The 22,577-nt window shown below is 47.1% G+C and overlaps 1 protein-coding gene across 11 annotated transcripts in view; it reads left to right on the top strand.

Moving 5' to 3' along the window:
• Positions 1 to 22,577, top strand: part of PDE4DIP (phosphodiesterase 4D interacting protein) — a 1,321,554-nt gene that overhangs the window by 686,623 nt on the left and 612,354 nt on the right. For all 11 annotated transcript variants that reach the window (XM_085654823.1, XM_085654822.1, XM_085654821.1 and 8 more), the window contains 2 exons: positions 6,391 to 6,476; positions 19,207 to 19,323. In XM_085654823.1, the coding sequence (XP_085510949.1) occupies positions 6,391 to 6,476; positions 19,207 to 19,323 (203 nt within the window). The remainder of the gene's footprint in view (positions 1 to 6,390; positions 6,477 to 19,206; positions 19,324 to 22,577) is intronic.

Raw genomic sequence — 22,577 nt, 5'->3', positions numbered from 1 at the left:
GAGTGGGGGATATTAGTTTACACAGGGACTGTAGCGGTTCTACTGCAAATTTGTCCTGCCACCTGCAAGGTTCACCGGCCGCTGTGATTAATCCAACTTTTGGCCAACTTTCAAATGGGAGTTACCTCATGTTGAATGATCAGAGCTGTTGTGGCATGTTGCCAGGTATCCCATATCCTGTAACGGTTAGTTCCAGGGTCACTTGCAGTATGCAAGTCTTGTTCCCCCAAATAGACACAGTCAGGGAGTCGCCTTTATGGCCTTCACTGAACATCTCTTCTATACGAATTGATACTTTAAGCAGAATGAAAGGTATTCTTTTACAACAGACCGTGCCTTTGACCTCGGCCAAAAAAACCTATGATCTACAAACTGCAAGGACTTCAGCTGAGATACAGGCTCTGTTAAGGACAAACTGCCCTACCCATTTCATAGAAATGTTGGGACGTATCTTAAACATGTCTGATACGAGCGGTATTGTGCATGTATTTAGGACCATATGTTTAGGACAGGTAACACCTTTTCAAGCAGTCCTCGGAATCATTCCAAACTTCGTGCACTCGGTGTTTGGTGGCCTGCCGCTAATTCTAGCACTCGTTGCAGGAATCCTGTTTTTATTCCTACTATTACGCTATGGCAAGCCAATCCACCAGTATCACTCCCTGCGACTTGGAGAAAGCTCTCCTGGAAAGGAAGTGTCGTGAGCGCATAGTACAACTTTTGGGCTTACCTTGTCTACGAGAATTAAATACCACATGGTTTCTGTCATTCAGACCAATCTGGCAAGATTGCATCTTACCTGTTCTACGCTGCCTGCTTTGCAGTGAAGAATGCGTGCTAGACATCTGTCTAACACTCCCATCAGTTATGCCAACTGATATCGATACTCTGCTGGACCCGATAACGGCCCATGCTCTGTGTTGTCCCCAGAGGCTACCGCTCCTGATGACGGCATTCATTGAGATCTCACAGACGCAACATGCTACTGCTGAGGTACGCGATGGATCAACAGGCACACAGGTAACACCGGTAACGAACACTGCTATTGACGATGCGTCACATCTATGTGCAGTCAGTCTTCTAAATGAGGTAATCGACCTATCACCGTCTACAGGAATAGAGGATTTCATATTTTCACCGGCACCTTACACTGACTTTTGATTTGGCTCACAGTGTACCGCAAAATCTATGAATTTGGCCTTCATTTTTCAAAACAAAAGACACATTTTGATACTTTTTTTCTTTTATGGCTAAAACAACTCTGCTTACAGTAGAACTATTCATAGAGAACCGACTTCTTTGAACACTTCCAAGGACACATTGTCACCTTTTCTTCGCATTTATGTAATCATGACATGAAATGGCACTGATCTATATTTTTTTTCCTTTCTGTAAAAATGGACCATTTCATTGTATATGTGTATATTTCTGTGCATTCATTTAGCATTTAGCATCCATTGTAAACATATGCTTCAGATGGAAACATTACTTTAAGTATGTACAGCACCTTTACATTCCATGTTTACCTGAGAGTTTTTAACATGAACGTATTTTTTAAGTATGCTTTTACAAAAGTTTTTAGCGAACATGTGATACTCATTTTTATGTGTTTAGCATGTTTAGCATTTAGTAATATCGATCATTCATCAATGAAGTGGGTGTTGTTTTTCGATTTAGATGCCCGTACATAGGTTTCCATGAATCATGTACTTGTATAGGCACAATTTGCATTGCCCTTATTTAGGCATGGAATCCCAGTCCTTATTTAGGCATTATGTAAAAAAGAGAGTTTCTCTTGGGTGTATCAGACCACCTAAACTACAACCATATCAAGTTCACTCCAACCATTCAGACCAACTCTACTAAAGGTCTAAAATACCCACAATCATAGCCGCATATATCTCAAAGACAAAAAACCAAATAAAGTAAAAATTAATATTGTGATTTATTGATAACAATTTGTTCACATATCAGTGATTGTGCACTCAAATTCATATAAACAATCTAAAAAGAAAAACATATAAACAATGTCTAAAAACATAAAAATTAGAGAGCAAAGATACAGTGTGAAATCTATTCGGTTACTGACCCGGGAAGGAGAAATACGTGAAGACGGCAGGATATCTAAAAAGAACCGTAGGACGCCGCCACGACGCGCAGACACCACCTATTCACGAAGGTGTACATTTGGAATAAACTCCCCAATCAGGAGCCAATGTTTGATAGTGGAAAACGTGCTATATCGATGCAGTATTTTTGATGCACGCACCAACCGGATTCTATTGGGGAAAAAAAAAACCCATTTTCCGCAGTAACCTTAAATTATCGAGATCCCTCATCCGAACAAATTGGGACTCTTTGAGAACTACATCTTTTCATGTAACAGATGATATCTATATCTGTCCTTCAGATTGGACTGCACCCGAAATAGGGGTTTTTAAATTGCTCAAAAATATTGGAGAGCTTTTATTTTTGTCCTGAAGAAGGTGGATATTAATTAGAACTTACCACCGAAACGCGTCGACGCCTACATTACCCAGAATTGGTCTAAAATCCAGAAACTGTCTCACACTTGGATCTACTGTACCAAAAATAGACCTGTGATACATATATATGTATATATGATTGTATGCTGGAATTATACCATTCTGTGATGAATGAATAGATTTCACACTGTATCTTTGCTCTCTAATTTTTATGTTTTTAGACATTGTTTATATGTTTTTCTTTTTTGATTGTTTATATGAATTTGAGTGCACAATCACTGATATGTGAACAAATTGTTATCAATAAATCACAATATTAATTTTTACTTTATTTGAGATATATGCGGCTATGATTGTGGGTATTTTAGACCTTTAGTAGAGTTGGTCTGAATGGTTGGAGTGAACTTGATATGGTTGTAGTTTAGGTGGTCTGATACACCCAAGAGAAACTCTCTTTTTTACATATTTGTGGTACCCTGTCTCTTGGGCAGTGGGGTCCCTCCCATGTTTTTTATACACTTATTTAGGCATTAGCCATGCTATCCAAATACAGGCATGGTCACCTAAATCCGTCCATCCCAGCGTCACAACGAGTTCTTAGAAACCAGACCCTTAAGCCATCGGGACTTTCCCTAGCTAGGATTATTGATTTCTCCAAGAACTCATCTATTATGCATGAAGTACTATTCCTTAGGGGTTCATTCATGACGTCTTCCTTTGCACGACTTTACGTCAATGCTATCATTCCTAAGTACCTTTCAGGTATAAATATACCTTCCCTTACCATGGCAAACCACGGCTCGGCACGACTCAGCTCGATACGGCTCGCCACGGCAAGTTCGGAAGGAATTAGAGTCCTCGCCTGACGCACTGACCAGACGCTGTCATCTCTGCTCGCAGAGAATCCAGCTTCCAGTGTTCTGACTCCCTTCGCGGGGTGTTGGAGTTTGAGATTCGGAAAGAGATTCCCACCTCTCTCATTCTAAGGTATGGAGCTGACTAGAACCTCGAGGGACCCTTGACATACAAACTTAGTATATACCATACTATAGAAAACAGCACCTACTTCTTACCTTGTACTACACTTAGGTTAGGTACACTGGGGTAGAACTATTTAGAAGCATCAGACGAGTATTCACTTTTTAGCCTGTGTTATTTATGTTTGTATATATGAATATATGTCATAGCTAAAAGACAATGCTATTGCAGTATTATTTCTTCTTACTGCTTACGCTGTGTGCATTATATCTTGCTTACGGTCTAATAATTGTAACAGCTCATATCTCTTACACGAGAAATAAGACTGTTCAATAAACCCTTTTATTGAAACGCCTGTCTATCTATTTCTGTGTAACTCTGAAGAAACTAAGCATGCACGATTGACTGAGTGAAACTGTTATCTATTGTTTCCACGATTCTGAGACACGTTCCGATTCTAAGGGAAACAAAGTTGTCATTTTTATGCGGTTGTCAGAAACTACTCCCTTCTTGTTTATTCAAGAAGTTTCTAGTGACCTCTGGCACACAAAGTAATTAAGTTTAATGTACTCGATAGAGGCATTCTGACCGTAGTCCTATGCAAAAACTATAGTGTATATTATTCCAATGCGCAGAGCCTATAAAGTAAATACGAACTACACTACAGAATGCCAGCATATCTGGAAGGAGTATGCCACCTTTGTATTGGTGTCCGCAGTGCCACTCTAGGATGCCCTCGTTCCATAGCAGTTTCCGGACCTCCCTCTATCCTGGTAAAGATCTCATCCCGAACTTTGTGGTAGGTGTTCTGAAGGACATATAAAAGTTTTGGCAGGGTTATCATCTTGAACATAGCTGCCCTCCATTGCAGCGTTAGTGGCAATGTCTGCCAAGGTCCACATTTCCATGAAAGTCTGTCAGTTCTCTCCAGAGATTACGATCGTGGCTGCGTACCCTGTCTTAGATCACATATATCCCAAGGTATTGGAACACCTCCCTATGTATACGAAGGCTCCCCAGAAGATCTAATGAGTTGAGGTATATGCTTGATTTGTCCCAGTTTATTGTGTATCCTGCATGGGTACCTTATTGTTCAAGGACACTAAATATTCCTGGCAGTTTCTCAATCCTGCAGGTGACATAGAGAGGTATATCATCTGCATCATCTTTCATCTTACGTGGCTTCCTCCCCTTTGCAAAATTATGCAATATCCAGATGTGCCTGGATTTTGTAAACCAGCGGCTCCAGTGTAAGAGCAAACAGGAGGGGGGGCAAAGGGCAACTCTGTCTCATACTCCGCCCGATAGAAAACTCTACTAATAACATCCCATTTTCTCTGACTGCGGCCACAGGGCTCCTATTTAACAACTCTGTCCATGTCAGGAAGTTTGGACCGTAACCAAATCTCTTCAGGCCTGCATCAGAAAGGGCCAATGGACTGCATCAAATGCCTTCTCAGCGTCCATGGAAAGTAACATGTGAGGGTCCCCTGTCACTCAAACGTTCGCCAGCCAATCATGGAGATTAAATCCGGTCGCTGTCCTCTTTTTTTTACCCTGTCTGCTCCTGGGTCTCTGCACGCATTTACTGTTTTTGTGCTACCTCCGGTTATGATCTTCGCTTTGCCCCCAACTGTCGCTCTACTCATCACTTTTCAACTGCGGTGGGTCTGGATTTTGCTGGATTGTCGCACGTTGTGGTCCAAGATATGTCCGGGGCAGCATCGCCCCATTTCGGCTATGGAACAGTCAATATCTCTTTCATTCTTCAGTAAGGGGATGCTGGCGGTCTTCTTTCAAGGGGAGACTCTTCGGGTGGTCTCCTCTCCCTGCCCACCCGGGTATTGCAATGCGAGAATGGCAAGCCACTCTGTTTCCAAATCTTCCCCCTTCCCGGCTGCCATGTGTTTCAGGGGTCTCAGTGTTAATAGCAGGGCTAGGTCTGCCCAACCCCCCCTTCTGCTTCAATTGTCTGAGCCCCCATCATTGTAATCTCCTATCTGCTGTGTGTTTGTTGGGTGGAGTCTGTCTTGGTGGTTTCTGGGCTCCAGCTCGAGGCTGCCTCCTCACATCTAGGCCCTCATCTCCGTAATTTCTTCCTTCCTGCTGTCCCCTCCTACCCTTCCTAACGCTGATCCGTGTCTTGACAAGATAGGAGGAGGGGAAAGGATGGGGGGGAGACCCAGGCCCTTCACCTTCCCTGGTTAGGCTGGGACCATTACGCTCACCTCAGCAGCCCGACCCCGGGGAGTGTTCCTATCTTTTTGACCCCTACCCTTTATTGTCTCTTGGGGGCACAGACAGCTCTTCTTAGATTACGTTTTGCACCCCAATCTACTGGCACGCACCGCAAGGTCCCCTCCGTCTTAATCCCAGACCTCTCGGGAAGCTATTAGGGCATTGTCGGGTTGCGCCTCGTGGCAACGTAGGTTCAGCGCTCTCTCCGGAGTTTCTAGCCTCGGAAGACTGAGGCTGCCCTTTTGATACAGCTCCTTGCCTCCCTCAAAAGTCCTCCTGCTGCGACTGGGGCCGTGCTTCAGTCTTGCGACAGTACCAAGATACTTATCTCACTCCTATAATTTGTAGGATGTGGGTTTTGAGGGAGGGTTCGATGGGCACTGGATGATGAATTAGTTCCGGATTAAGTTAGGCTCTGCCAGAGTTTTGCAGCAAGACATCTCCTCTGCCATGTTGTTGGCCTGTTTTCTAAATTATTGACTAAATTTGTACATTAACCCTGCAATGCAAAGATTATCCAGGCCATTTTATGCCTGTCCAAAGCATATGTTATGTTATAGTGTGTGTCCCTACATTGTGCCTTTCAGAGTTCAATACTAACATATTATGTCCAATAGTGTAGATAGCTGTGTTTGAGCACATTTTGTTATTTCATTTCTAAACTTGTACGTTATGTTTTGAATCTTAGATGAGTTGCAGAAGGAACTTGAGAAGCAGCTTGCAAATGTAAAGGAAGAATTCCGACTTGTGTCCAGGAAGGAAAGAGAAGCCAAAGTGAGTATCAATGGTTCCAAAGTCATTATGTTGAGCCTATCAGATAGTGCAATGTGTCTAGTTGTGAAAGAAATATTGTGGGCTTACTTAGAACATGAACGGGGGATGAAGGCCGCTGATTTACTTGCTTTCTCTTTATAGCTTTGCTTGTTCCAGCCTGTCTGTCTTGTGTTTGTCCCTCCTATGGAGCATTGCCTCTTTACCATCTCTTTGACTAGCAGGCGTCTGTGCTTCCTGTACTCGTCTTTGTTTTTGTTCAAACATTACATGAGCGTGCATGTTTTCCAGCAGTTTCCCTCATCCCCTTTTCCCCTTCTTTCACATTACTCTCTCTCACCCATGTTTTGAAATAGGACTGGCATGCTACCTCTATTTTTTTAATTTACTTATCCATCTTGGATCAGTAATCCATCTCAGATTGGAAAATTAAAAATAGACCATTTGTGGGTGCAGATATGCGTATTGAACACGTGTGAATCTACAAAATGATGCAGCGGCCACGTCATTGCATCTTTTAGAATTGCTGCCCAGCAGCTGCAATGCTGTACAGCAAGGCTGAAAATATTGTTAAAGCCAATAGTTCTTATAGGTGAGACCTATTTGCTGCCATTGCTTGTTTTGTTTTGATGATTTGTATCCATTGCTGAAACTAACTGGCGTATTCTAGCACCAGCTTGTTGCCCTTTCTATATGTAAGAGTCTGGATAATGGTGGATAAGCCAATTTATTTTACTTCACTGCTTCAGTTTTTTTTTTAATGCTTACCTTTTCTTTTTTATTTCAAAACTTTTTATTAAGGAAATACAAAAAGGCATGAAAATGCAATACAGTAAGAGGCATGCGATGGACACCCAACTTTGCAAGGTACCACAGTATCATGTCAAGCTATGCAAAAGAGGCAGAGGTCGAAATATACTATATGCCTAACAACAAGACGTCTGTAGCCAAGAAGGGCCTCCACCTGTTGGGGCAGCCAACTGTGGAAAAGGAGAACCATCGAAAAATATCAAAGTGCCTGCCAAGTATAGAGAGAGGTGGGGAAGAAGGGGGAAGGAAAAGGATTAGGTTGAAGGTGTAACAACCTGGGCCGTGTACAGTCTAAGGATGGATAAAAGGAAAAGGGTATCCCAAGCAGGTGACCTTCGTAGGGAACTAAGGGGAGGAGGCCGGTAACCCTGCAGTAGAAGGTTGGTCATCCCTCCGTGGGATGTCGACTCCAGAGTCCAGGGAAGCGTGTTTGAAGAGTTGGAGGGCTATGAGCTAGGGTGGTGTAAAACTGGAGTATTCCAATTTTGAGAAATAATCAATTAGTGGCTCCCTGATGCGGGCAAATTTAGAATCTGTGTGTGTTATCCTGCATGATAAGAATTCTACAGCCATGACATGCCAAAGGCGTGTGAACCACAGGGCAATTGGTGGTGCGGTAGGTGTCTTCCAATGCCGGGCAAGTAACTGTTTAGCCACGCCTAGCATCTGAGCTATGAGGTGCGATGGGTCATATCATTAAGTGTTATGGGTCGAAGACCAAGGATGATAGTGTTATATAATTTCGGGAGAGGGAAGCTTATGGTACGTTTTATGAGACTCAGGACTTCTTTCCAGTACATGGTTAATAAGGGGCAAGACTACCAAATGTGAAAGAAGTCGCCGGTCACATATTGGCAGCGCCAGCAGTGGGAGAAGAAGTGGGGAACATTCTCTGTAAGAATGACTGAGTGTAATGCCATCTAGTCATTTGTCACACCAGAGTTGCTCCCATTGTTTTGGTGAGATATCCTCTGTTGAGTCCGCATGCTACTGTGTTTGATAGGTGTGTGGATGGATAGAGGTAGAGTGTTGCAGCACCTGGTATGTGAGGAAGATCAAGCTCTGTGTGCCATCGAACGTTCTCACCAGTATCTCCAAAGGAGTGAGTTGCCGTGTCGCCCCCTGTGTGTTGGATGGTTGAAGTAGCCAGTGTCTCAATTGATAATATTGCAAACGGGAGGTATCGGGAAGGTGAATGTCCCCTTTGCATTGGTCAAATCTTTTAAACGTGTCCCTCTTGAAAAGGTCTTGAATCGTACGGCACTCTCCCTCCTTCCAAGTGGGAAATGATTGCAGTTGTAAGGCTGTGGGGAGATCCGGGTTACGGGCCAAGGGAGTATTAGGGGAGGGCAAAGTGGTGAGACTCCTTGAAGTCGCTATCCTGTCCCAAATTCCGAAAACTGTCTTGGCAATGTTGGCAATTTAAGTACTGCGAAGTCCAAGATCCTTCGGGAGCCAGGCCAGATCCCAAAGAGGTCGATGTGGAACCAGTGCTTTTCACTTTCGCAAATGACTAATTCTGAGACGTAACAGAGGTGTGACGCCCAGTAGTACTCCAAAAGATTAGGGCACGCCAGGCCCCGACGGTGTTTAGGAAGCATAAGGATCTTGTTGGAAAACCTCAGGCATTTCCCACCCCAGATACAGGTGTTTATGTCTCTTTGGAGGTGAAGGATAGCATCTTGAGGGATAGGGAGGGGCAGTGTCTGGAAACAAATACCAGATTTTCTGCAATCTGGGCATTTTAATCACGTTTAGCCGGCCAAGCCAAGACGTCTGAAATGGCTTCCACCTCCGCAGGTCCTCCAAGATGGACCTTCTATATTCCGACCAGTTAGCTTGAGCCCATGTTGAAAGAGACGCAGTCAGGTTCAAGCCCAGATAGCGGAGTGAGCACGGGACCCATTGGAAAGGGGCGAGTGATTGCAAACTGGGTATGTTTTGTTGAGGAATTGTTAAATTCAATGTTTGGGACTTGGCCATGTTGATTTTAAAACCCGAGAGTCTTTAAAAAAACTAGTGAATATTTACTAGGGCAGGGAGAGAGGATTCAAGCCTGGCCAGAGTAAGCAGAAGTTCATCGGCAAAGAGAGCAACCTTATGGTCCAGGCCGCCAAAAAGAATGCCTACAATAACTTCCACCCAGCATATAGCTATCGCCAATGGTTTGACCACCAGGGCAAAGAGCAGGGGTGAAAGCAGGCACCCCTGTCTGGTGCCCCTTGCCAGGTGTATGGATTGGGAGAGCAGGCCGTTAATCCGAATCTGTGCTGTGGGGAAAGTAGAGGATGCCTTGTCCGAGATGTCATGCCCTGCCCTAGACCAATTTTCTGCAGGACTGCATGTAAGAAGGCCCAGTTATCACAGCCGAAAGCCTTTTCCGCATCTAGGGAAAGGAGGCAAGCTGGAATGTCCCGCATTTAACCTTCTCGACCAGGTGGGCTATTCAGTAAATATTGTCTGCGCCCTGGCGATGACAGACAAAGCCAACCTGGTCTTAGTCACTCAGGCCGGGGAGATACTGGTCCAGGCAATTCACCAAGATCTTAGTGTAGATCTTGGCATCCATGTTTAGCAAGGCAATGGGATGATAAGATGTGCATGAAGATAGATCCTTGCCAGTCTTAGGGCTGACCACCATAAAAGCAGAAGGCATAGAAGAGGTTAGACCTGTGACTTCAGGAAATGAGCTGAAAAGCCGTAACAGATGATCCAGAAATTGAGGTAAAAACATATGATAAAACGAAACCGGAAGCCCATCTTGTCCTGGGATTTTACCCACTGGGAGAACGAGTAGTGATCGTGGCTTCTAAGAGCTGTGTATGTTGTAAGTCACGGGATATCCAGTGGCCGCGTCCAAGAAGGAGTTAATATTATCCCTGGGAGAACTTTCACCCTCATAAAGGGCAGTGTAGAAAGAGTGGAACACCTATGCTTATCATGCTCAGAGACTGCCCATATACTGTGAGTTTAATTTTAGATATTTGTGCCTGTGCCTTCTGGTGGCTGAGCCGGCGAGCAAGAACGGAGCCTACCTTATCACCCTCCTCATAGTATCTCTTCTTTAAAGCAAGCAAGGATCTTTCTGCCTTGTTCGTTCGGTGTGCCCTCAGCTGGCCCAGAGCTAGGGCAGTTGCCGTTTGTGGCACCTAGAAGGGGCCAAATGATCCAGCCGCTCCAGAGCTTTAATGTCCCTAGTCAGGTCAGACTCCATCAGTCTAGCTTCTCGTGTATGGGCTATAGTAATAGATGTAATGACACCCCGGATTGTCGCCTTAAAGGTGTCCCAAAGAGTAAAGGGTGGGGTCTTGTGAAGAGCATTCAACTCAAAATGAGCTCTCTCTGAATCTCAGCCGCATCAACAGGGTCTCGCAACAGATGATGGAGAAGTCACCAACTAGGGCAGGACCCTGATGATGGACCCCAACACCTCAGTACCACTTCCATGTGGGCTTGGTCAGAGGGGGAGGTGTCGGAAATACGGAAAGACTCTATGTCCCACAGAAGTTGAATGCAAGAGGAAAAAATAATCAATTCGAGAATAGGAGTAGCGAACGTGTGAGTGGAAGGAATAGTCATGTGTGTGCCTGACATCCGTGAGGCCCATGTCCCTAAAGTCCCTCTTTAAAGCAGCTGACATTGCCCCCGTGACCTAGAAAGAGGCAGCACTGCGGTCCAACTCAGGATCCCATACCAAGTTGAAGTACACCTCCCTATCCCCCCCACCAAGCCGTCCCCTTCCTGTTCCACCTGTTCTCACAGTATGGTCCTAAGGTACGCATCTTGTGATTGAATAGGTGCATTGGTATTGAACAGGATAAGAGATTGAGCGCATCGCTGGCCCTTGAGTTTTATGCAACGACCCTCTCTATCCCGGACCACAGGCAGCACTTTAGAGCAAAAAGCCTGCTTTGCACAAAATTGCAACTCCAGCCGTTTTAGTGGTAGAGGATGCCCAATATCAGGTTGGGTACTTTGAATGAGACATTTGGTGCATATCGGACTGCAAAAGATGGGTCTCCTGAAAGAAAATTACATCAGGGTTTTGTATAAGGAGATAAAACCAAATTTGACGTCTCTCTTTTTTGGAGCGTTGAGGCCCCGAACATTTAGGGAGAGGAATTTAATGTGGGATGTGTCAACCATGGTCTGGGCTAAGGGAAACAGCTAGTGTGAAGGAGTCAAAGAGGAAAGGCAGCAACACCGAACAGATAAAAGGCTATCGCTGTGGGCCATGGTTGAGGCATATAGGGGATAGAGAGACAACCACCCAATCTGGGGGGTGGGAGAGGGGAGATGGAAGATGAGGCCAAAGAGTAACCCCAAAGCCCGAGAAGGAGGGCGACCAGCGCATGTGGCAAGATGGGCAGGGGAGTGGCCCCAAAGGACACATAAAGCCGACCCTTGACTACTCGGGAAAGGGGAAAGGATAAGGAGGGGAGAAGAAAGAACAACACAACCAACGAGAGGCTAACCAGGCCAAAGGGCTTCATTACAGTCCTGGAATGTCCCACGTGTCTGAGCATGGGCCATTCTGGAGAAATCACTGTCCAAGGGGAGGAATCGAGTGAGGGGGTGCGGAGATAACAGGTAAGTCCTCCGGTCGCCAGCCTCGCAGCTAGCGGTCGTCAGAACGTGGATACTGTCTGCCAGGAATCCAAAGTCTGTAGGTGCCCAAGGTAATCCTGGTGCGGGTTCTCAGATGACAGGACATAAGGGGAGGAGTGTTCCAGGGTGCAAAGTCACTAGTCCCTTGGGGTGACCACCTTCAGCATGGTATTGCGGTATGGAAAGAGTCCATAGCACAGCTATGTCAATGTCCAGAGAACGTAATCGCAAGGTAGCCAAGCCAAGACACTGGGCTAAATACCTTCATAAAGAGGATTTTCTCCTCCACTAGCTCTTTCCCTAAATCTGTACTGTTGCAAACCCAATTGGCAACTCTCAGGCCACAGGTAAGTCCCTTGTAAAAGGTTCCAAGGACATTGTGAACAGAGAAGGCCTCTAAGGACCAGAGCACACATTGGGCTAACCTAAGAGGCCCTGTACCTTAACACACACACACACTGCTATTGCAGGCTGCGTGTTTTGGTGCAGAGAAAAGTGAAGAGTCAGACATCCCTGTGTGACAAGCGTACAACCCATTGCCTATGGTATAGGTAAGCCATCCCTCTAGCAGGGTCCCTTATATATCACTGGTGAGGGTACAGGTGCATGAGCCCTGTGCCCCTACAGTGTCTAAGTCCATTCTTAGACATTGTAAGTGCAGTAAAACCATAAAGAGTATATCGTCTGGGAGTTTGTCATTATGAACTCCACAGCACCATAATGGCTTTGCTGAAACCTGGGAAGTTTGGTATCAAACTTCTCAGCACATTAAACCCACACTGATGCCAGTGTGGTATTTAATGCCAAAAAAAGCACTCAGGGTGCATCTTAGAGATGCCCCATGAAAAACAACCTAATTCTAGTGTGCTGATCGCCAGCTGCCACCACCAGACATATTTTTGGACCCCTAAATCATGGTGCCATCCTGGGTCGAGGTGCCACGCCTCCTCCCCCAGGATGGGCAGGGTCCACGAAGGTGAAGCTTCAAAGGCTTGCAGACTTAGTGAGCTGGCCCAGCCATTTGCTGCTCCCAGCAAACTGGCACACACTGCTTTTGACCCCCGCTTAGGAGAGAGAATCGGTGGGAAAACCAAGATGAGATGAGAGTTGTGCCCACCTTTGCCAACCCCACCCCTCAGGTGGAGGAGGCGAGGTGAAGCACAACTCTCAGTCCCCGCCATCTTGAGGATGGAGGGACCCAGCCAACCAGAGTGTGGCTTATGCCCCCCTCCCGCTGGAGGGTGGCATGACACAGGGTGTCCCACCTACAAGGTAGAGATCCATTGGTCCTGAGGCTGTACTTACCCGAAACACCCCTAAATGTAGTATTTAGGGTAAACCCCGAACCTTGCCTCCTCAGACAAGCAAGTAGAAGAAGAAGTATGACTGAAGAGCCGTGCTGAAGGAAGAAGAGGTCACCAACTGCCTTGGCCCCCTTTCCCCGCTGCCTTTCCTACAAATACTTTCTCTCCCATGAGCACCGGACTTGCTCAAGAACCAGACTCTGGCTCCGGCCAAATCAGCAAGTCTGCACTTGATGCCCACAGCCTGAGTTCGAGTGGACCAACACCAAGAGGAGGTCTCCCCAGCCATCCTGACCTGGATCTGGTAATCCATGACCTACCTCAAACCTCCCCACGATGCCAGCAGCCTTTATTTGGGGGATCCCCCCAGCAGCAACCGGAACAGGTAAGGAAAACCCAACACCTAAAGACCCCCCTGCATCCAACGCCCCACAGCCTTGGGTGGCCCAAACAACAGAGTCCAGGCAAGCCCCAGCATCCCAACTTGTCTCTCCAACTGGTGGTCACCTCCAGAAAGTCTTCGTGCCCGAGCCTGCAGTTCTGACTGGAGCTTCCCCATTGAAAGCAACCCTGCACCTGTCCGCCCCTTTGCCACTGTGAGTGCACCTTGTATGCTAACTGGGATCCCCCTTTTCCCTGAGCTTAACCCTAGGAGCCTTGCTCCCTCAACCTTGTGGCCTGCTTGTGAGCAGCCACCAGCCGATGGCCCCCAAGTCCCATTAGCAAACATTGGGCCTCACCACGCTGTGGGTGCTTTTCGAGCGTATCCTTGACCCTGGTGGAACCCTTGTTTAAACCCCAGAAACTTGACCCTCAAGAACGTGTACTTACCTGCAAACAGATGACCAAATGTTTCCCCATAGGATTGCATTGACTGTTTTCCTCTCAGAAAAACCTGTGTCGAGGGTGTTTATATGGAAACATAAGACACTGTGTTTTAATAAAAAACAGTTATACTCAGCTTTTGTCTAGGAAATGTCCCAGTGGGATATCTAGGCATATCACACTGAGGAGAAAATGTTATCTAAAAAAGTACTCTAAAAAGTCATCCAAAAGTAATTTCAACTGTAATTGAATCTTTGCACAAACCTGTAACAAAAGACATTCTCATGTCGCTTGCTTTTTGATCAGTCCGTCTGGAAAAGTAAAATTCCATCTGACTGTACCAAGCCCTGCTTGGCTCTAAAAATAAAATACAACCAAACATGTTTTTTAATACAAACAATTGGTCTGAGTTCAGTCTTTGAGTGCGTGACATAATTTTTTGCCTGAGTGTGTACAATAAATGCTTAACACTACCCTCTGATAAAGCCTTACTGCTTGCCCACACTACCACAAATAAAGAGTAAGCTATTATCTACTTTTACCTCTGTAGACCTTTGGGGATCTACTGGACTCTGTGCACACTATACCTTACTTTGGTATATATACAGAGCCAGTTCCTACAGGAGGCCCAAGCCATACTCTCTCAACCTATTGCTGATGGGAGAATTGTGGCAAAGTTTACCATTCATTGCGGAATCGACATAACCGACTTGTTGGACAGAGCAATTTCATCATTGGTGGCCCTGAGGCACCACGCCTAGCTGAGAGCCACTGGCATTTCGGAGGATTTCAGGGCATCGCTCATGGACATACCTTTTGATGTCTCTCTCCTTTCTGTTGGGAAGGTGGACTCAGTGCTGGAACGCTTCAAGAATAGCAGAGCTACGGCCAGGTCCTCGGGCCTGTCCATATCCCCTCACCAACCCCAGTCCACCATCCACCCCTTTCGAGGCTACCGAGGTGGCTTCCAACCACATTCATTCCCTCCCAACCACCAGGGCCTAGAGGTTTCCCAGCTTTTTTGTGGCCCAGGACGCAGTTCCCACAGACTACATGGGACAACTAGCCGGAGATTGGTTCTGTCCACCACTCCCCCGGTAGCTGCAGCCTCCAACCCCCTTTACTTTGCCCTCATACCACCACTGGAAGTTGATAACATCTGACAGATGGGTCCATCCCCTTTCTGGACAACCTTCAACTTATGACCAGTTGACGGAGGGCCAGCTGTCTTTTCTCCGTCAGGGAATGTTGGCTGTCTTGGCCAAGGGCACCATCGAGAGGGTGCTATTTTCACTACTTTCTGGTGCCCAAGAAGACAGACGCATTTGTCCTATCGTAGACCTGCACCTTCTCAACTTCTTCCTGAAAATGTTCTGAATGCTCACATTAGCTCAATTCCTGTCTATCCTGGAGATTAAATGGTAGCATTGGACTTGCAGGACGCATACTTCCACATCCCCGTCCTGCCAGCCTACAGACAATAGCTGCAGTCACGGTGGGCCAAGATCTCTTTCAGTTTGCTGTGCTCCTTTTTGGTCTTACCAGCGTCCCTTGGGTATTCACCAAGGTAATGGTAGCGGTTGCAGCACATCTTCGAAGTTCAGGGGTCCCAGTCTATCCCTATCTCAATGATTTGCTGTTGAAAGTGTGCTCTCCCCAGGTAGTTGTCTCCCACCTCCAGACTACACCGGAGCTCCTGCATTCGCTGGAGTTCACTATAAACATGCCAAACTCACATCTGACTCCTTCTCAGATGCCTCCTTTCATCTTGACTGTTCTGGACACAATGCCGTTTCGGGCATATCCTCTCAAGCGGGGAGTCAAAGATATTCAGGCTATGATACCAATGTTTCAGCCTCTATCCTCGATTTTACTGAGACTGACTATGAGGTTGTTGGGCCTCATGACCTCATTCATCCTTCTTGTGAAGGCATATGAAGGCTCTGAAGTGGGACCTGAAGTTCCAGTGGGTACAGCATCAGGGGAATCTCTACAACATAGTTCAGATCTCGAAAGGAACTGCAAAAGACATGCTGTGGTAGCTAACAAACGAAGATTGGGTTGGTGGCAGGCCCCTCTCCCCAGCCAGAATTGACTGTAGTGACAGATGTGTCACTCCTGGGCTGGGATGGCCATCTGGGAGAGGTGGAGATCAGAGGATTCTGGTCTCTGGCGGAGTCCAGGCTTTACATAAACCTGTTGGAGCTCCGGACGATCCGCTTGGCATTGAAAGCTTTTCTTCCTTTGATCAAAGGAAAGCTTGTTCAGGTGTTCATGGACAACACCACCTCCATGTGGTAATGCAACAGACAGGGCGGGGTGGCATCGTGGGCCCTTTGTGAGGAGGTTCTGTGTCTCGGGACATGGCTGGAACTTCAGTGCATTTGCACAGTTGTTCAACACCTGGTGGGCTCTCTCAACACCAGGGCAGACAAACTCACTGTCGATTCCTAGCAGATCATGAATGGCAGCTCCATCTGAAGGTAGCACGTCTCTTTCAAAAGTGGGGAGAACCTTGGTTAGATGTGTTCACCACCACCTAGAACACGCAGTGCCAGCAGTTTTTTGCAATGGAGTTTCCAAAGTGGCTCTCGCTCAGAGTGTTTATTGCCTCAAGTGGAGCTCCAGCCTCCTGTACACCTTTCTGCCAATACCACTCCTGACCAGAGTTCTCAAGAAGATTACGCATGACCAGGCCCAAGTCGTCCTTGTGGCTCCGGATGAAGGACAGAGAGTCTGGTACCCTGAGCTATTAAGCACAAGCATCACTCGTCCAGTCAGGCTGTCTCTTGGGTAGGATCTTTTGTCACAGCAACAAGGGAGGGTTCTCCACCTGAACCTGTCGGCGCTCCACCTTCGTGCTTGGGGATTAGGGGGTGACAACGGACAGCTTTCGATATTCCTCCTGAAGTCTGCGATGTTATTCTGGCAGCCACGCATCCCTCTAATAAGATGGTCTATGCCTGCATGGAACAAATTTGTGGCATGTTGTGCATCCAGGAATATTGACCCTCTCTATGCACATCTTTCCTAGGTCTTACTATTTGTTCTCTCTTTGGCTCAGCAGTGCTCTGCTCTGGGCACAATAAGCCATCCATTTCGTCTTTTTTGTGGTTACCAATCTTCTTTGTTCAAGTCACCTGTTGTGACTAGGTTCCTCAAAGGCCTCCAACATTTGTTTTCTCCCAGACCATTTATCATGCTCTAATGGGACTTAAATCTGGTCCTCACTTTCTGCATGTGTGCACCTCTCGAGCCGCTGCATAACTGCCTACTAGGTTGAACTCTCAAGGCGGCTTTCTTAGAGGCCGTTGCATCTGCAGAAGGGCTATTGAAATGTAGGCACTCTTTGTTCACCTTCCTTATACCACCTTTTACCCAGGCAAACTGGTTTTTCAGGACTCTTGCCTTTTTTTTCTGCCAAAGGTTGTAACACCCTTTCATGTAGGCCAGACCATCCCCTTGCCTACCTTCTTTACTCTGCCTTATCCTTCTAAGGAAGAGGAGAGACTGCACCGCCTGGACCCAAAAAGAGTGTTGTCGTTCTGCATTGATTGAAACAAAGAGTTCCAGGTGGACGATTAATTCTTTATAGGCTATGTTGGAACTAAGAAAGGGAAGACAGTGCAGAAAAGGACCATCTCACGATGGGCAGTGCTCTCCATAAAGATCTGCTATGCACTGGGCGATAAGTAACCCACTGATGGTTTGCATGCTCGCTTCACCAGAGCTAAGGCTACAACCACTGCCTTAGCTCGTGGAGTCCCCGTCCTGGACATTTGTCAGGCAGCAACGTTGGTATCACTTTATATTTTCAGTAAACACTACTGTATGGACAGCCAGGTCCATCGTGATTGGTGTTTTGCCTGGTCAGTAGAAATTCACACCAGTTGTCACAGGTCCTTGTGGCTCGGCGTTCATGTCATGGAAAGTCGCAAAAAGAAACTGACATCACTGCACTGGGGTGGCACCATATAGACACTGAGTACATCACTTGCAGCACGAACAATTTCGATGCAGAGCCGACCAATGCCGCCTACCAGTGCATAGGGGGTACTGCTTGGAAAACTTTCCAACCGCAGTCTGATGCCTGTTGAATATTAAAAGGTAAGGAATCTGTGGCTAGATAGTCTCACCTCTATCGAACAGGTAACCTTGTAATTTTGGAACCCACCGGGAGTTTTCACTGAACCCTTTAAAACTTTCCTTGCAGGTCCAGCTCATTGCATGTACGTACACAAACCCAAGGAGCTGCTGGGTGGTACTCGCCAGTCAACCAACACTGAGTCTATGTAGCTCACTCAGTGCCCACGAAAAGCCTTTTGTGGGTGAAAGTGGCCATATCCATGCCTGTTTTTTAACATGAGAACACTTGCAGCACTCAATAAAGTATGTCTTGCATGTGAGTGGTACCCCATTTTAATTGTGAGAATAGGTTCTCTCTTTTTCACGGTTGGGGACCAGTGGGCACTAAATGAGCTACATAGACTCAGTGTTCATTGACACACAGTTCTTATGATTTATTTCTTGTTTGATTTCTCACCTCTTAGGAAGTTTAAACACACACCTCTTTTTTTCTTTTCTGCCACGAAAGCAACCAATGATAACGTGGGCATACTGGCGAGTACCATCCAGCAGCTCCTTGGGTTTGCGTACGTGAGGTGCTTTCTGTTCTTCTCTCACATTTTTTCTGGGCCTTTATCATATAATTTGTAGCACACATTAATGTGAGGATTTGAAGTCACTTTGCTGTGTGTACATGCTGTTGTTATTGACGTTTTCTTAACTAGAACAGGAGGGACCAGCAGGTCACATGCAGTGAGCTGGACATGCGAGGGAAGTTTTAAAGGGTTCAGTGAAAACTCCCAGTGGGTTCCAAAATTACAAGATTACCTGTTCGATAGAGGTCAGATCTGGTAGTGTTTATAATCGATTGAGTGGGGGGTGGTCTGACTTCTTAATCCCCCTGTGCTCCTGTTGTGTTTGTGGCTAGATAGTCTCAAACAGTAACATACGTTACCAAAGGAAACTAACTTGTTAATATAGGCATGGCAAAAACAAATGCTGGTAGCTAAAATGTGTGATCACTTTTAACTGGATTCCTACCCACTCCTTCCTCTGACAATAAATGTGAACTCTTTTTTTCTTGTTGTACATTCTCAAGATTACGTCTTTTCTTTTCATAGATGGAGCTCTCCAGTTTGCGGTCTCTTATTACCAAACAGAATGAAGAGCTGCAGGTACAGGCAGCAGATGTGGAGTCACTGACTAGGAGTGTCCAAATTAAAGAGGAACTCATAAAGGTTGGACAACTTTAAACCCATCCCACTGCTACACATCTAATGTCTCTTTTTAAGTATAAAGAAGTTGGTCATTGATTACTGATTTCATAAAAAAAATTGTATTGTATTAAAAGTACATCTCTTTCCTGAGTTGGTTGGTTTGGCCACTTGCTTGGGAAAAATAGCTGTCAGTAGGGTAAATCACTTTAACTTACTTAAAAAGAAGAAAATAGAAACACTTTATCACTACTTTGAGTTTAATAACTAAACCTTCCTATTTAAAAGTAGAGCTCATAGGCCACTCTGAGACCATTCTGACTCTGTCTCTTTTATGAATTAATAAATGGAACTAGTCCTTTACTATTCTTTCCAGCGCTGATAAATTTATTGGGGTGCTACTAAGTTTAGTAATGCAGGTGAAGCATGCATCTTTGGGATATGCGCGGCCACCACAGTCAAGCAATACTGAGCAAGCAAAGTTGAGGGGAAGCATCTAAGGACCTAGTTAAAGGTTGCATTGTTGTTGTTTTAAGTTTAATGTGTTTACGCCCTGTAGGTCGACAAATGATCCACCATTTAATATGTATTGTGAACGCTAAGTTGGACTGTACTGTCATTGCTGATTTATCTACAGTAAAAATACAATAAAAACATATTTTTTTAAAAGCATGCATGGCTGGAAAAAAAATGTTCGAGGCAGGTGTGGCAGTAGATACACATGCTGGGCCCAATTCACAAAGACAATCTGAGACAAAAGTCTAACTTTACGACTTTTGGTATTCACAGAGGTCATTTACGAGTTGTATCTTTATATCCGCAGTTGGGCTGTACTCTCCGCACCCGAGCCGTACTCTCCGCACCCGGGTCGTACTCTCCGGCTCGGGCCGGATGAAGTGTAATCAGTGGGCCGGAATACAATTTTTTACAAAAAGGAACATCTGAAAGAAGCATGTAGTGATAGATTCCTTACCTTCGAATTACCCCTAGGCGTCAGACTGGATATGGAAGGTTTTCGTCCGCAGTACCCCTGCGCGTCGGAAGGTGGCGTCGTGCGGCTATGCGTCCGTCGTTGGCGTTGTGGTCACCGAGATGACGTCACCGCAGCTACTTAGATGCCCCCCTCGCGTGCTGACGTCAGTTCTTTCTTTTTCTGCGCCAGCAAGCGCAGATCCGGAGAGAGCGGTACCCCCAGACTGGGGGTCCTCGCCCTTTACTGTCGGCGGCCCCAGCATCGCTGTCGGCTCCGGCGCCTCATGGCCCCCAGGGATCCAGGCTTGGATCCCGGTCGACGCCAGTTGATCTTGTGACACCTCCACTGACCCCACCGGCACCACCTAGGACGTGGCCCGTGCCACCGGACGACGTCGTCCCCAGTTTCAGCCCCGATGTGGACACGGCGTCGGAACGGCGTCGCTCGACGCCGTTTCCGACGTCGATGGGGCCTTTCTACCCCTATGTCCAACCTCCTTATTTTCGGCCTGTACATCAGCCTTCGGAGGAAGGGGAGGACTGGGAGGGGTCTGAGGACCCTCTCACAGCTCAATGTGAGTATGACCCGGACTGGGCTGAGGAGCTGGGGGATGCCAGTGGTCTTGATACGTCTCCTGACCTTGGCATGCTAACTCCTCTTACCGTGGCTACGGAGGAGGGTGCAAGTTACGCAGTGGTGTTGTAGGGCGGCCGAGGCTCTCCACCTCCAACTCCTTACAGTGGCCCTCAGAACTAACCTCCTGACAGAAGTGCTCCAGCCGGCGTATCCACCGCTGCCTTTTAACCCCTTCGATGCTGCGCAGATTCCGCCGCTGTGCTGGCGGAATCTTGCGCGGGCGGGTTCATGACGGAATGGTTCCGTCATGAGCACAGCTCAACCGTGGGTCATGACGGAACCATTCCGTCATGAGCACCGAAGGGGTTAATGATGAACTTTCTGATGTTTTTTTGGGCACCTGGTCCAGGCCCAACACAGGGGCTCCTGTGGATAGGAACGTGGCCCACCGCCCGGCCCCGGGCGACCCCCTTTTCCTCCCCTAACCCCCTACCCCTGAGAGCTTGGTTGTGCAAGCCTCCACGTCCCAGAGCGCATTCCCTACCGCACACCCGGACAGGGAATCCAAGAGACTGGAACAGAAGAGGCACCCCGACACGTTCGCTTCAGAGCCACAGGCCAGTGCAGCAACAGTCTTAATGCGGCCGCAGACGTGGGACCCGCAAAGTCAGTCCCCCGCCACCACTGCACCAAAACCTTACTAGTCGTTTTTTCAGGCTCATCAAACGCCAGTGAGCGGCAGGATTCGCCACCAACTACCCATTTGTGCACCATCACCTCGGACCGGTGGGTTTTATAAATAGTCTGAAGGGGTTACTCGCTCCCCTTCGAGTCTACCCCTCCCGCCATGCCCCCCCCAGTACCACCGCATGTCAGGGGATCACTTGGCACTTCTTCAACAGGAAGTCGCGGCCCTCTTGGCCAAGGGGGACATGGAGCACGTTCCTGCGCCAGGTTGTGGTTGTTATTCCCACTACTTTCTGGTGCCCAAGAAGGACAAGGTCCTGCGTCCTATCTTGGCCCTCAGGGACGTAAATCGCTTCCTCCGGAAGGAGAAGTTCAAGATGCTAACTCTGGCTCAGGTCTTGTCTGACGTGGATCCGGGAGACTGGATGGTAGCTTTGTACCTGCAGGATGTATATTTTCACATTCCCGTCCTGACGGCCCACAGGCATTACCTGCGGTTCACGGTAGGTCACGAGCACTTTCAGTTTACTGTACTCCCCTTTGGCCTTACCAGTGCCCCTTGGGTGTTCACGAAATTGATGACGGTGGTCGCAGCTCATCTGCGCAGATCAGGGGTTCCAGTCTTCCCCTATCTCGATGACTGGCTGTTGAAGGTGGGCTCGCCCCAGACGGTCATCTCCCACCTCCAGACTAGGGTGAACTCCTGCATTTGCTGGGGTTCTTCATCAATGTGCCGAAGTCTCACCTGATTCCCTCTCAGAAGCTCCTCTTCATCGTAGCTGTTCTGGATACGATGCTGTTTCGGGCCTATCCTCCCAAACGGTGAGCCCAGGATATTCAGGCTATGATTCCGATCTTTTAGCCTTTATGCTGGGTTTCGGTCAGGATGACCCTGAGACTGCTGGGCCTCGTGGCCTCCTGCATCCTGCTGGTTACTCATGTCAGATGGCATATGCGGGCTCTGCAGTGGGACCTGAATTTCCAGTGGGCGCAGCATCAGGGGAACATGTCCGATTGTGTCCAGATCTTGGAGGGCACTGCA

This window comes from Triturus cristatus, chromosome 4_1 (assembly GCF_964204655.1).
Source record: "Triturus cristatus chromosome 4_1, aTriCri1.1, whole genome shotgun sequence".
NCBI lineage: Eukaryota > Metazoa > Chordata > Amphibia > Caudata > Salamandridae > Triturus > Triturus cristatus.
Note: the sequence above shows the minus strand (reverse complement) of the source record. Positions and strands in the feature narration are given on the sequence as shown.